This window comes from Aptenodytes forsteri, unplaced genomic scaffold (genome assembly GCF_000699145.1).
Source record: "Aptenodytes forsteri isolate BGI_AS27 unplaced genomic scaffold, ASM69914v1 Scaffold23, whole genome shotgun sequence".
Classification (NCBI taxonomy): Eukaryota; Metazoa; Chordata; class Aves; order Sphenisciformes; family Spheniscidae; genus Aptenodytes; species Aptenodytes forsteri.
This window is the reverse complement of record NW_008796043.1, coordinates 1788329-1803950: the sequence shown is the minus strand read 5'-3', so window position 1 is coordinate 1803950 and position 15622 is coordinate 1788329. Positions and strand designations below refer to the sequence as shown.

The window sequence follows — 15622 nt, the reverse complement described above, 5'->3', positions numbered from 1 at the left end:
CTCGCTGGTGGGGTGGGGTGAGAGGCAGAAAAGGCCTTGACTCTGTGTAAGCACTGCTCAGCAGTAACGAAAACATCCCTGTGTTATCAACACTGTTTCCAGCACAAATCCAAAACATAGCCCTGTACTAGCTACTATGGAGAAAATTAACTCTATCCCAGCCAAAACCAGTACAATTGGGCCAAACTTATTTTTGCACTTTCTGTCTTCCATTCCACATACTGTTTCACAAGCCTTGAAAAAATGTCAGGCCTAAGGTCAATGTTTTCCATTAAGATAGTTGATAGCTATAAATAGTTATTGCTTACATCTGTATTTGGGTGGCTAAAGTAATCTAAGTAGGTAGCCTATTTTAAGAAGTAGGGACTTTAAAAGAGACGACAGTTCACTCCTGTTACAACATGAACCACCAAGCTTGGTATTAAGCACTGTGAGATCTGGTTTTTGCTGACAAAGCCACTGTGGCATGAAGGGACAATTAATGCATCAGACTTCATGATCACCAGGAGTGGAAATTTATAGGATCAACAAACATGAATTTGGACATGGTTGGCCTACCCAATATAATAGATGTGTAAGAAAAGCACAAAAATTAGTCACCAAAGTGTGTGTTCCAAAGGACTCACCCGGTTTACAGTAGTCTGCGTTCCGAGGATGTCCAATTGGCAGAAGCTTGTGCATGTTGAGACATGCATTGTGTTGTTGCAATCTCTTCTAAAACTTACTATCACTTTTTACTAGATTTGATAGCAATTTTTAATCCTTTGGGGATTTTGTGGAGCAAGAGACCATCTGGTATGCTACGAACATATCTATTGATGTTCTCTTTGGATTTAGGTTGTGAGGGGGTGTTTCATGCTGAATAGCTTAGGCAGCAAATGTAGAGGCCCTAATTAGGAGTCTGATCTTCTTTATGCTTCCTTTACTGTTAGTGGAAACAGAGGATCTCTTCCAGAGTGATGATGCAGAGTACCTAAATTAAGTGTTTATTTCTGTGTACTTGGACTCAAAACAGGTCTGTTTCTTGGAGAGAGTTCCCCTTACTATTAGAGATTTTTTGGGGAAAATACAGATACTAGTCTTCCATGTCACCTGTGAACTTTTGCTCTATGATCGTCAAGAGTAAAATGAGCCAAGCCCAGCATGTTGTCTAGATAGCTCTCCAAAGTGTTTGCCTTCAGAAAGTCAGTCACCAAGGTTGCTGCATCTTCAGATGCTACATTTGCACTGTACATTCATCACAGGTCAGTTTGATGCTGGTGCCCAGTACTGGAGAATCGGATTTGTTCCATGTTACAAAATGGCAGTGGTGTCTCTCCACATACATAAATAAAATGTAATTTTTCCTGTGTGTGATATAAATACTGCTAAATTTTTCATTTTTAATATTTTAGAGGCTTTAATGCAAAAGTGTCAAAATGTATTTTCTCATACCTTCCATCTTTTGCACATAATGCCTTTTACAGACATTTGGGAAAGTCTGTGAATTATAGGACTGTTCTTCCCCCAAGATAAAACATAAAAGCACAAAAAAGAGCTAGCAGCAGTTTGTAGAAAACGTGTATAATTACTTGAGTGGTGCTGAACACTTAATTTGGATGAATCTTCACTTCTTTCGCTGATTTTTTGTTTTTCTATTGTGAGTATTATGGTCCAAATGGTGTGATGTTCACACATAAGTTTTCAGGTAAGAAATATGTAGTACTACACAGGAACTATATGTAGTGGATTAATTTATAAATATAAATTTTAATCATTTGAAAGAGAGATAGAAATAATAGATTTGCTAATTCCTTGTCTTCGAACTTTCTAGCCAAGATCAGATAACCTACCAGTATACACCTATGCCATACTTGCTGTATCCCTACTAAACCACCAGTGTGCATCTTCAGGTTGAGCTACAAAAATAATCCCTGCCTTATCGTCAGAAGAGAATTTGCAGTGGAACTTGGAGGAAAATAATTGAAGTGGTTGTTCATAGAAAGATTACTCAGTTCCTTTTGATAAGAGTGTTTGACATTTGCTTTGTAATGCAAACAGATGTTGGGTTTTAACAGATATGTTTTGGGGTTTGGTATTTTTTTGTTTGCTTTCAATAAAAAGAGGAACTTTTAAAACCCATTGTGAATTCTGCACAGACGTATTAATTAGAAAACATAATTCTACCATTGTGCTTAATCAGGAAAACAGAAATTTAAAGCTCAACAGAATAAAACATAAACTTTCCAAGAAATGTTTGTTGTTCCAGCTCATTAACACACTGTCTCTGTTGGACACCATTTTTTAAATACCATAAAAATTAATAGTGTATTTAAGAACTGCTTTATTGACATGTTTCTTCAAATTCTAATTTATACCTAGTGATTAATTGCGCTGTCTCTATCATCAGACCATAGAGAAGTAAATACACCCTTTGGCTTCAAAATTTTCAGTTTCCACTTTAACTTTTTGACTTAGGTGAAAATGTGTTCTCTGGGTGAGGTAAGAAAAGATTTCAGTAAAGGTTGTTAGCTAATACTGTAGGAGGAAGACCTCTTAGTCCTTCCAAGTTTAACAGAGCAGAAAAAATGCCAGCCTGATTTCACATGACTAGGGTATTGAGAAAAGGACTAAACCGTCTTTGTTAGTGTTGTTGTTTCTGATAGACTCTTTCAAAACAACTAGATGTAAAATTGCTCGTTTTATGTCTAACTTGTAGAAAACTTTTTTTCCCTGTGTAGAAATCTTTAAATGAATCAAAAATAGCTAAACAATTGAACTTCTTGTTAGTTTAGTTTCAGTTGTTTTCCTCATTTGGTAGTGGATCTGCTTTCTGCTTAGTACTTTTTTCTTCTTATAACATTTTGAAAATTTCTGTCTCATTCATTTTAGCTCTGTGGCCATTATGAGTTCCTTTAGCTTTTTTGTCCTCATCCTTTTCTCTTTGAGCTTTAACTGACTGAATAAATTCTTCCTGTTCCATTCCCAGCACAGGTTTTCTTTGATCTCAAATTTCTGAGCAAGTTTGGCGAAGTCACGGGGGCTGGCCAACTCTTTAATTCCTGCATTTTTCCCTTGGTATCTCTTACCCTAAATTATGTGTACCAAGTCTAGATAATGATGACTACTTTCGTGCATCCCTCCATAGTGTTTTAGCCTGAAATGATTCTTTCATATCATATTAAAATAGATCACTGGAAGCTTCTCCTCTAATTAATTAGTGTGTGTCCACCTTCTGTATCATTACATACTCTTCTGTCTAGATTTCGGCTGTTCCAGCTACTTAAATCTTCCATAAGTTGTGTGGTCCCATGAACACAGGTCTCAGGAAAGGTCCTCCTCTGCCAGTTCATCAAAGGCAATGACTATCATGAAGTCAGCAGTGACTTCTTGAGTTTGTTCTTCTTACTTTTCTTAACCTTAAGCATCTTTAACATCATATTTTCGATCTTGTGAACATAGTTCCCTAATACTTGTAAGCTGTTACAGTTAATATCTGAAGTGGCCAGTGCAGCATGCATCTGTTTTCCGATGCAGTCCACAAATGATCTGTTGTTCCATTGCTAGTTGACCTATACTAATTTTTCTTCTTAGGTAACCCACTACAATCTTCTCGTTCTCCCTTTCTGCTATTCTTCTTCCGGTTTGGTTTTTTTTTTTTACCCCCCCTTTTTTCTTCCACAGGTACTCACTACTTGAATTTTTTCTGGTCCACAAGAACTAATGAACTTTACCTATGACCTTGCTAACATACACTTTCTGTTCTGAAGTTCCAGCCTGTACTTTTCTCTCAGGTGGACTAGTTAACATTTGAATTTGGTTGAAGGTCTTTCTAGCATTTAGCTTGGGGTTTGAAGTTTCTTTTCCACACCTTATAAGAAATTGTGCACCCAAAAACTTGGCACTTTTTTCCCAAGTATATTAACGCATAAAATAAAAGATGCAGTAACTCTTCCTACAAAGCTTGCTTTTCTCATGTCCTTACAACAACAGGGTTACAACAAAGCTAATACTGTTCTTCCTGTATTCACATGGTAATATAACTTGGCAGTCTTTATAATGCTCTTGATTTATGCAGCCTAGTGAAATAGCTCAATCACACTTGGCTACAGTTTCATATTATGTTTAATGCAATCTGAAAGTGGATTGCTGCTGAAAAGTGGCATTCTCTTTCCGCCTCTTGCGGTGCATTCCAACTTTGCATGAGATCTAATGATTGTATGACCTTAGGATAAGTTGGATCATCTTCCTGATTTAACAGAATATTATTGTCTGCAAATTACTTTCCTGTGAGATTTGTTCATCTGGCTAGTGATATGGCTACACTGTTTGCCATCAGCTGAGCAATGGAGTTTCAAGAGGACCGTGTCTTTCAGAGACAGCCTGCAGTTAAATGAGGTTAAATATGATAATAACAATTTCATGTCTGTATTACTCTTTACGGCAAAACGCTGTCAGGCTTAGGGATGAAATCTTGAATTTACTGAAGTTTGGAGTAGAACCTACATTGACATGAGTGTTACTATTTCATCTCCTTTTATGTTGAAACTGAAGGTAGCTTCAGCACCTTTCTTGGAGGAACAAAGAATTGTTTATTTAGTAGCATGTGATTCTTTTCTTTGTAACTTCTCGTCTTACCTTTTTAGGAAATCGTTTAAGTGCTGTTTTCGACCATATACTGATTTGTTTGTTTAGGTGCAGGAGGCACTGGTATCTAAAAATCTCACTTCAATATATTAATTCTGGAATTTAAATATTTCTGGAAAAGTTCATTTGTGCAGAAAGAACATAATGTGTCATACCAGTTTGATTTATACAATAAGCACATGTTCTTTATGGCCTTTCTCTTGTCTCACTGATTTTATTTTCTTGCTGCTTCTGCTGCATGTTTCACTGTTTCTTTCCAGTTTTTCTCCAGTTTCAGCATTAGTCATAGCCTATCTGTAATTAATATGCATGTGTTCCACAACCCACATCATGAGAAGCGTAGAAGCATTATATATCTGCCCTACTTGAATGCAAATCCTATGACTTGTTGGCAAAACAATGCCATATAGCAGGAAATCACAGGTGGCAGTACTGTAGGTTCATATCCTGCTGACGGACCCTGGTACCATACACATACTGTTTTCTTGCTGTAATCAGATGCCTTTAGCATTTTTCAGAGTCCATGCTTACCACTCTATTTCTCTTTTTACTACTTCCCATCTTTCTGGTTTACTCCTGTGAGATTATTGTGGGACAGGATGTCAGCTAGGCAATGAGTAAATTAGCAAAGACTGTTATGAAAGTAGGGCCAGTATTATCAGTGAAATATAGAGCTCAGCGAGGGAGATACAGCTAAATATCACTTAATGTTTCTGACACGTCTGCTTCTTTCTGGTTCCAATTTGAAACAAGCACTGAGAATTAGGGGATATTACGTAGCTAAAACGTGTTAATATGCTGGAAAACGTGCTGGTTTTTACTGCTAGATCACAAATGGTGTTGTCAAACATTTATCTCTTAGTTACCTTGAAGGATGTAAAATAGTGAGAGTGTTTGTTCTAGCAATGTTACCTCTTCTGCTGTTCCCTCTCTTTCTCTCTTTATTTGCTAGTTTGTTTTTATTGTCTGTTTATTTATTATGCTAGAGGTGATACCCACTGCTAATTTGTTTTATATAATTACTTTTTTCAGTTATTAGAATTCCTTCAATATTCAGACATATTCTCACAACCTGAAAATAAGCATTAAGTTTTATGGTAAAAGAAAGCTCAATAGTTAGATTGCTTTTAAAAGTTATTGTAGAAAATATTGTGATTAAGACTTTTAATGGTGTTTTATCATTGAATGTTTGACAGATGTAGGAAGTAAAAATAATCATAATGTTCTTCCACAGTTTTCAGTGTTGTTGCCTATAAAATTATGTGTATAGCTGTTTTTAGTTTTAGTTCTGAGTGTACACCAGTTATTTTGTTAAGGTTACCTGTCATCCACTCTTCTGCCAGTACAGCATATTAGCTAACATGAGTGTTAGGTATATTTAGAAACAGCAAAGTTACTGTCTTCATTACATTTAATTAATTTGTTTTGTACCATATTCCAGTCAGATGCAAGTACAATAATGATCTTGATTTTTGATTGTGTACAATAGCTCTAGACATAGGCCTAAGATAGAGGGCTGTGATTAAAACACATCAATCAGGTGTAAACTGAGTTATCATCAGTAATACTGATGACTGAAGAGAGCACACACTGATGCTGGATTAGCCCACTTGCATTTACAGTAACTGCTATAAAGAAAATGCTGTTTTAGTAGCAGTAGGTAATTTTCTTTGTTATTCCCACTCTCTATCCCTCCCCATTTCCCTTAATTGGAACTCTGGTTTTATGTAATCTTAGCTGACGCTATTTCTGACACTATGTTCTGCTACCATCGGCTTATTTTCTAGATGGGAAGTGATGGAGTTTTGCGCCTCAGTAGTTCTGCTCTAAATAATGAATTCTTTGCATATGCAGCACAAGGGTGGAAACAGCGATTGGCAGAAGGTAACTCTCTGCTTGTTCTCAGATTTACCAAAGGTTAATTGTTTTTATGAAGAATGTCTCTGTTTCTGCATTTGAGAAATCCTTTTAGAATAGAAAGTGTAATACACCAGTAATTCAGCAAAAGAAAAATTGCTGATTCCATTTTGAATTTAGTGTACATTTTTACAGCTTGCTGTGGCAGCTTATTTTGACAGTTTAAAAAAAATACCAAGCATTTTCATCACTGCCAGCCTTGGAAACATAAATGCATGTAACTAAATCCCACCAATATACTTTTGGAATACTGATGTTATATGTAAAAAAAAATCTTTCTATGTCACACTCACTTTTGTTTTTCATTATTTTCATTTGGAATTGTTGGATGACTGTAACAGAAATCACTGTATGTCATCTTTGTAACTGTAATTTATAATTACCCATATTAAGCTAATCCTTGACAGCTTTTATTCAATACGTTAGTATTTGTTTTTTAGGAGAATTTACACCAGAAATGCAGTTGCGCATCAGACAAGAGATTGAAAAGGAAAAGAAAACAGAACCTTGGAAAGAAAAATTCTTTGAAAGGTTTTATGGTGAAAAGTAAGTATTGAAGCAAATAAAAGAATTTTTTTATTTTCTTTTAAGAGGAAATGAAAATATAATTCTCTGCTTCACATAGCATGGTCATATGCTGTAAAACTTAATAAAGCAGTTATCAAAGGCAGTCATTCCCCAGTATAAGAAGTTGTGGGTAGAATTATAGTGGTGTGTCTGCACTTGCATTACAATTGCATTTTTAAAGGTTCATAACTCATCCATAAAAATTCATTCCAAGGAGAGCTTAAGACACAAGGCCCAAGCATGTGAGTATTTTCTAATTATCTTATACAAGACAGCATTATGGCAATTCTTCCCTCCTGCAAAATATAAATACAGCTTCTACAGACTTGAAGACCAGTAGAGATATTTCTGTAGTATGTTTTTATTTATTTTATTTTTTCTAAGCTAGTTGCAAAGTTTCTAAAATCAAATAGTGTTTTTTATTGTTTGACTGAGATGGTCCTTTGTTGGAGTAGAATATACAACATAGAAGAAATATTGGCTAGAGACAAATGAAAGTGACAATGACTAGTCTAATTTTAGAAGAGAGATGCAAAGAATAAATAAATACCCTTAACTGACTAAAATGAATTAGATAGTAACACTCCAGGTGCACGATTGGGGCGAGTCAGCACAATTTCATTGATGATGATACAGAGATGGCATTCTGCAGCAGCTGAAGATTCAGTTCTTATATTCAGTTTTTTTAAAAAACAAAATTTAAGGAGATTCACATCTTTTAAAGATTCAAGAATCTTCCTTTTAAAAATTGCTTTACAAAGTGCTTTACATCAATACTTAGACTTACATCTCTGTTTTTAAAAATATTAAGTATTAAAAGTATTAATTCTTATGAAGTATAAACTAATTCTTTAAAAGTTACTGATTTTTTTTTTCAGGTATGTTTTAATAGAATTTATGCATAATATTTAGCAGACAAAAATGCGCCATGGGAACCATCATCATATGAGATGTCTTAATTTTGTTGTTAGATGTTTTTTACTTAGGAAATCCAGGGCACAGGGAGCCAGTGATTAACTTAAAGATTCGGGCATTAGCTAAAGTGTTTCTGCAGTAACAATGCTACTTCTCACAATCCACTGCCTCGGACCACTGGGAAATGTAGTGAAAACGAGGCAGCAAATGGACAGATCCATTTTAATATTTTATTTTGCACATCCTTGCTAGGTGCTTTCTCCCAGTGTGAATACTATTTCTACACCACTTTATCTTTACATATAACGGAAATTCTAGGGTCTTAATATGGCAGACTTTCTTATTGTCAAGTGCTTAATTTCTTACTTAACAGCTTTGAGACCTCAGTGTAGTCCAGGTGTTGATCCCTTTAGTATCAAAAAATATTAATTAGGTTTTTAGATGAACATAATGACTTTTCATTATGCATGTCAAGAGAAGAGTCAGTTACCAACCTTTCATGAAGGAAAGGGCTATGTAAGGTATTGGCATAGGGCCTTCCACAAGAAGTCCATCCCTGGAAGTATTTAAAAGACGTGTAGATGAGGCGCTGAGGGACATGGTTTAGTGGGTGGTGGTGTTGGGTCGACGGTTGGACTTGATGATCTTAGAGGTCTTTTCCAACCTTAATGATTCTATGATTCTATGATTCTAAGTAGAAGTTTAGTACCAGCAAAGCATGAGCACCTCACTCTAGCTGAAGCCTATTGCTCAGTCACAAATGACTGTCACATGCACAGAGAATGATACTCATAATTTTACAGAGCCAGCAGTCCTGCCGTGCTGGCTGAACACTGGACACTATAATGGTTGGCAGATAATTACTCAGTCTGCAGTGATACGTGTCATTTGGGTTGATAGGTTCCTGACGTCAGCATTGTTATGCAAAATGTAATATTGCACATAATTTCCATTTTGACTACAGTATTGAATCTGGTCCCCCCTGCCCTTTCCCCAGCTTGCGTTGTTTCACTCGCATTCTTCTTCCTGGCTGTTATGTAGGCAGATTCTACTTCTTTGCTGCTTTGCCAGATTTAAGTATTTTTTCTCATTATTTACTGACTGAATGGTAGCTTTTGCTATAGTTTCCACCTTGTGTAAGTTCTCTTACCTTTTTTCACTTTGGTTTTTAAACTTGTTTGAGTATGATTGGGCTTTGTCTCTTTTGAGCTATGTTGATTTGACTGAAGTAGGAGATTTTGAAAGCTTCCTGAGCTATTTCTCACATGCACTGTCTGCAAAATGGATCCCTCTTGCAGTCTGACTTGCTCACTTTACAGTCAATGTGGTATTTTTGCTCTGACTTCAGCTAATTTGATCTTTTAATATTCCATAAGTAAATTCAAGTTTCACCTTATACTTAGAGAAAGACCATTAATAGATGCAGATTCTTTGTAAACATTTTTACACACTCCCCAGTTCATGGCATCCAAAGGCTTTAGAGTGCTTCTTCCATGTTGGCCCTACAGATTATGTTTCTCACGTTTGCTCTTATCTGTACCCAGGCTGTTTATCATGGGACTGTCAGTCGTAGTTTACTTCCATCCATTTATGTTCTCTTTACACTTCCTCGTGGTTGTTCATTTTTCCTATCTCTGACTTTCTTTAAAAAACAAAAACTTCATTCTGCAGCCATCATCTGCAGGATCAGCTGATGCATGTTGCCAGAAATCCACATTCTTCTGGCTTGTTGCCTCAGGATTGCAAGGGTTATACTCTATTGCCTCAATATACTATTTCTTTTCCCACTCTTGAGAGAGTTACGTGTCAGGATAGTACTGCCAGCTCCCTAAATCAAAGCTTTAATTTTGGGTAGACCTCCTCTAAGTTTTACTGCTGATTTAATCCTTCATTAATTCTTGTTGTTTTATCCTTTATTTATTTTTTTTTTTTTTTTTTTTTTTTTTTAGTTTTCCTCAGTACTACTTATCACAGCACTAGAATATCAGCATCCATATATCCTTGAGTACCTGTTTGGGTTTTTTTTATTTGATGACTGATTGCCCTTACTTTATCAGTTGAATTCTGTCCTTAGCACTTTCACTGATAGCTGTTTACTGCTGTCCTCATATTTTTGTGCTGTTTTGCAAACTTTGGGTGTCTTTTTCTCTAAGGAAGAAGACAGATCAGCTGTTTTTCTTGCAATCTGAGATTGCCTTAAACATGCTGATCTTGAGCCTTCTCCTTTTGAAAGCCTTTTTCTTCACTGCAGTATCTTCTTCAAGATAGTAGTATTTCCAAAACTGCAAAAAAACGATTAAGATTCAGTACATGTTCTGCTGGCCTTAATCCTGCATTATGTTGTTTTTCTTACACTTCTTCCTCTTCAGTATATTACTAGAATGTGTGTATTTATGTAGTGTCCATGTGACAGTTGCATTCACCTTTATCCTGTCCTTCATTCCTTTGTTGATTTTCATTCCATAAAGATAACTATCAGGCAATATCTTTTGGTGTTGTAAGCCAGCTAGAGAAAATAGACCACTGACTCAGTTTTCAGTAATGCGGTGGGTTTCTTTCCCCTCCTCATTTTCCTGAGGTAACTTTTGCTTGTTTACACAAGGAATTTTAGAGGAAGAAAGTTACTCGCCTAAACCTAGGTAAACTAAACTTTACTCACCTAAACTTATAACCTAAACTCAGACTACATAGGGAACCTATAGTCTATATAGAAGAAAGGCACATCTTCTGAAATGCATTCAGTGTGGGAGTTGTAAATTTGCTGTTCTGAATTGCTCTCTAGAGGATCCTTCCTCAGCATATTGATGGCATAGGGAGACTTTGTCCATACTAAGTGACTAGTAGTAGGCAATATTAATAATTACCCTGAAAGTGCTTTTTGGGGTACCAATTCCAGGCTGGTTTGGTTTTTTTTTTTTGCGTTTACAGCTATCACTGTAATGCATCTGTTTGGTATTTTTAAAATGCGCAACCACAGATTTTGTTTTTTTACATGTTTATTCTGCACTTCCATATACATGGGCCTCTGTGATCTCTGTATCCTCGTGCTTCCATAATTTCTGAATATCTTTTATGCTTGCTTATTTCCATATTATTCTTTGTTTTCTGATTAAAATGAGAACAGAGATCAAACTTCTATTAATTAGATTAGAAGATCCTTAAGACCATGAAATTTCTTTTAAGGCCTCCAGCCAAGCTTTTGTGTATTTTCTACTATTATGGAATTGCTGAGGCACAAAGTCTGCTTGGAAAATCTTACTAAAGATGCTGAACACCTGTACTCCTACTGTCCTTAGAAGGAAATTAAGATGTCAGAGTGCATACATTTTTTAAAATAACTATTTTTTTCAGCCCTTGGATTTTGTTTTGGTTTGGTTTGTTGGGGGTTTTTTTAAATTTTGTTGAAGTAATAAAGCTTCTTTTAAACTAATATTTTCAGGACCAAAGGTAAGAAAATCCTCAGAAGAGAAGTACACATTGGAATGGTTCCTTTGCACATAAAGCTTCTTTTAAACAAATATTTTCAGGACCAAAGGTAAGAAAATCCTCAGAAGAGAAGTACACATTGGAATGGTTCCTTTGCACTTCGTCCCTGAGAATGAATGCATAGAGTATAAATATGTGTCTTTTTAGCTCCTTAAGAATGTTAAACTTCTTTTTAATTATAGTGAAATCGAATGAATAGTATGTACATAGATCTGTTTATTTAGAAATAGTTTTTGTCTTAAATGAAGTATTCAGTTTGCTGAAAGAATGGAGCAAAACCACACAAGCTGTTAACTGAGATCTTTATAATTGACTCGAGTTGTAAAATGAGGCTGAAAGTGGAGTTATTTTGATTTTCATCATAAATTTGAAATGACTGTCAAATTACAAAACTGAAACGCATCCTTTGCCTTATTAGTTTAAGGTGCAGCTTTTACTTTAAAGAGCAGCATTTAAGCCATATTGCAGGCTGTGTTGACCCTAAATGCAGGTGTAGGAGGAAAAAAGAGATTTCCTTTAGAACTGTTACTGATGGAAGAATATATGGTTGTGCATTTCCTCTGCAATGCGTGCTGTATTAGTATTGCAGTGTTGTGCTGGTATTTAAAAAAAAAAAACCCACAGAAATTTAAACAGAGTATGAGTAGTGGTGAATCTGTGTAGCTTGCTTTTTTGTTTCGATGAAGTGCCAAATAGTTACATAATGAATAATAGATGACTTATTTTAAAAATATTTAAGTTTTTTAACACTGGTAAGAAAATGTGGGTAGTTAGGTTTCCAAAATGTATAAAACCATCTATAAATTAGTCAGCCACCACTTAACCAAACTATTAACTATTTTAAACTGGAAAATGTGTCCTTTTTGTAAATAAAAGATGTGGATGAGAAAGACGATCCTATTCCTTTATCATGTCTGTGATGAAAAGACCTTTTTAATTTGTGTGGTTTTATTTAGATTGGGAATGTCAAGAGGGGAATCAATGAAACTCACTGCAGTGCAGAACAATGATGAAGATGAAAGCAATTCTTTGTGTGGATCTTCTGGCACACCTGGTCCTTCTAAGCAAGCAACCTTTGAGGACCAAGAAGAGAAAAGTGCTAAAATTCCACCTTTACCAGAGAGAGATTATTGTCCATCTCTTTGTAGTATGGAACAGGTTCCTGTCAAGGATCTAACGGCAGACTCAGAGGATATACTGATACCTGAAGAATCAATCATTCAGGAGGAGATTGCTGAAGAGGTTGAGACAAGTATTTGTGAATGCCAAGAGGAGAACCATAAAACAGAACATGAGTTTTCTGAGGAGCCAGTAAGTCCAGCTGGCACAAATGAAGAAACAGAGGCAGTACAGCTTGCAGACAGCACTGAGTCCTGTGTCATGATGAATGATGCAACTGATACTGTATCTCACATTGAAATTAAAGTGGAGTTGAAGTCAGAATGCCCTCAGGAGGAGATGTCAGTTGTGATAGATCAGCTGGAGGATTGCGTATCACCAGCACGATCAGCTTCATCCACAAACTCTGTCAGTAATACAGCAGAGAAGGATTCTGAGTCTGCAAAAGAGCTAATTGCACCAGAAATGCAAAATGCTGCTCTGGAAGGCTCCTTGTTCACTGGTGGAGGCATTGCAGTGGATATGGAGCTTCAAAGTGACCCTGAGGAACAGTTGTCTGAGAATGCTTGTATTTCCGAAACTTCCTTTTCCTCTGGAAGTCCAGAAGGACCGTGTGTTTGTATTGCCTCTCCTGGAGGAGACACTCAGTCGACTTCAGAGGAACCCTGTACTCCAGCATCTCTTGAAACAGCTTGCTCATCTGAAGTGTCCAGTACTGAAAACATTGAAGGTGATATTCAGCAAAAGGCCAGTGATGAAAACTTGCACACACCTTTAATGTCGGAAATCTCTCCAATGTCCACCTCACCTGTAACCTCAGAAGCATCTCTGATGTCAAATTTACCTTTAACATCGGAGGCATCACCAGCTTCTAATTTACCTTTAACATCAGAAACATCTCCAATGTCTGATTTGCCTTTAACATCAGAAACATCTTCAGTATCTTCTGTTCTTCTAACTTCTGAAACATCCGTGGCAAATAGTTTGCCTCTTCCATCAGAGACATCTCCAGTTTCTAATTCCCCAAGCAATGAAAGACTTATTCTGCAACAAAGGAAATCACCATGTTTGTTGGAAGACTCCCTTCCCACTTTGAAAGAAGAAAGCTCTGCCATTCCTAAGGTGGTTCAAGATGAGAATCTTGTTGTTCAGCCAAAGCAACTTCAGAGTGCCCCTGAAAATATGAAAGTTGGTCCAATAACAATTATACCTGATACTTCAGTATTGGAAGAGCCCCAAAGCAAAAACCTCAGTCATCAGCCATGTAAGTCACATTCTGAAATTGAGAAATCCTACATTGCATCCATCCCAGAACACTCTCCTCCAGAGGTGATCAAAACTAAAAATCACAGTGTTCAGCAAAGAGGTGACAAGAAAGGTACACTCTTGCCGTCAGAGGTAGCTGTCTTATCAGAAGGATCAGTTGGCAAAAATATCGAATTGCTTCCATCAAAGCCACATGATAAACTATATACCTCGTCTCTAGAGAAAGCTACATTCTCTGAAGTGTGCAGAAGTAAATCTCACAAGCTAACAGGCAGCACTCAAAGCCGTCTGGAGAGTTCACATTCTTCCAAGTCATTAGAACCCACAAAATCACCTGAAGTGAGGAATGAAAGTAGAGAGCCAGAGATCCCAAAGCGGAAAACAGCAGAACAGCACAGTTTTGGAATCTGCAAAGAGAAGAGAGCTAGAATAGATGATGATCAGCCTAACCGTAGTGCTTCATCAACAAGTCCATCTGATAAAGATCAGCCACCCAGAGAAGAACCCCGAGTTCCACCCCTTAAGGTAAAGTAATGAATAAACAGGCTGACTTGGAAACTAAAGGTTTATTATCTCCATCCTACTGACTGCATGTAGACACAGTGCATGGTGTATTTTTTGTGGAGGTGTGAGGGGTGTTAGTACTGATGATTTCACTTTACTATTATATTCCTACCATGCCAAATTACTTCTGATATAAATATACCTGTAGTGGTTCAGTCAGGGTCTTTGCTACAAAATTGCTTTTGTGTGAGGGAAAGTTTTCCAGGATCTATGGCTTAATCTAATTCAAGAGCTTCCCCATCATTTACACAGTGCTACTTGTTTTTCTAATTGTCCAACTGTATTATCCACTTGTTCTCCTGCGGATGACTTCTCCAGCAAGCATGAATAATAAATGTTACCATAACCAATACTAAGAAAAACAACCAGTGCCTTAATCCAGCAAGAGAACCTAGAGTCAGAATAGTTGGAGATCCCTTTGCAAGCCCAGGGCTTGGGGTAGGCTGAAGTGTAGGATTTCCCTGTAGAATTAATTGGAAACGGAGACCTGGCTATCAGGGGGAAGTGTCTAATTGATATATGTATAGATATCTTTGTTAGTGGCAAAGCAAAAGGTAAAAAAGATAACACCAACTAAGCAAACACTTGTATGTGTATCATTCTGCTATGGAAGAAAGTAAATTCCAGTTGAAAACTTTTTTGTTTTCCCTAACAGAGGGATCTATAGATTTAGTCATATATATAGGCTCAGCATTTTGACCCTTTTAATTTTGTACATGATGACATCAGCCAAGTTTTAGATCCAATTTGCTGAACTTAAGCCATTGACTTTGCAATACTAGTTCCTGATTATTCAGAAATGCCCTTTTCTGCACTTATTTTTAACTGCTGCAATCACTGAACATTGTTAATATGGCCAGGAGGGCAAATAGGCTAACTGTTTTAATCACTAGTGCGGCAGCATATTTCAACTAATTTATTTTTATGAGCAGTGATGCAATTGGAAGTTAGCCCATTCTGAGTTTAGTGATACTCTCTCGTATTTGGAAGGTCTCTATCTAGCCTAATAAATTCTAATCACTCTGTGCACAAAGGAAAATAGATCACTAGGGAATAAAAAAGGTCATGACTATAATAGTAAAAATAATCAAGCACTTAGAGCTTTAGCAGTTCTGGTTATGCAAAGTAGAAACTGAAAAAAGTTGCTACTGAAACAGAAAGC

General features: G+C 36.6%; 1 protein-coding gene across 1 annotated transcript in view; it reads left to right on the top strand.

The window, feature by feature from the left end:
• Positions 1-15622, top strand: part of ASXL3 (additional sex combs like 3, transcriptional regulator) — a 163667-nt gene that overhangs the window by 142865 nt on the left and 5180 nt on the right. Inside the window, exons 10-12 of the mRNA XM_019473738.1 lie at positions 6414-6510; positions 6984-7089; positions 12468-14421. Coding sequence (XP_019329283.1) covers positions 6414-6510; positions 6984-7089; positions 12468-14421 — 2157 coding nt within the window. The remainder of the gene's footprint in view (positions 1-6413; positions 6511-6983; positions 7090-12467; positions 14422-15622) is intronic.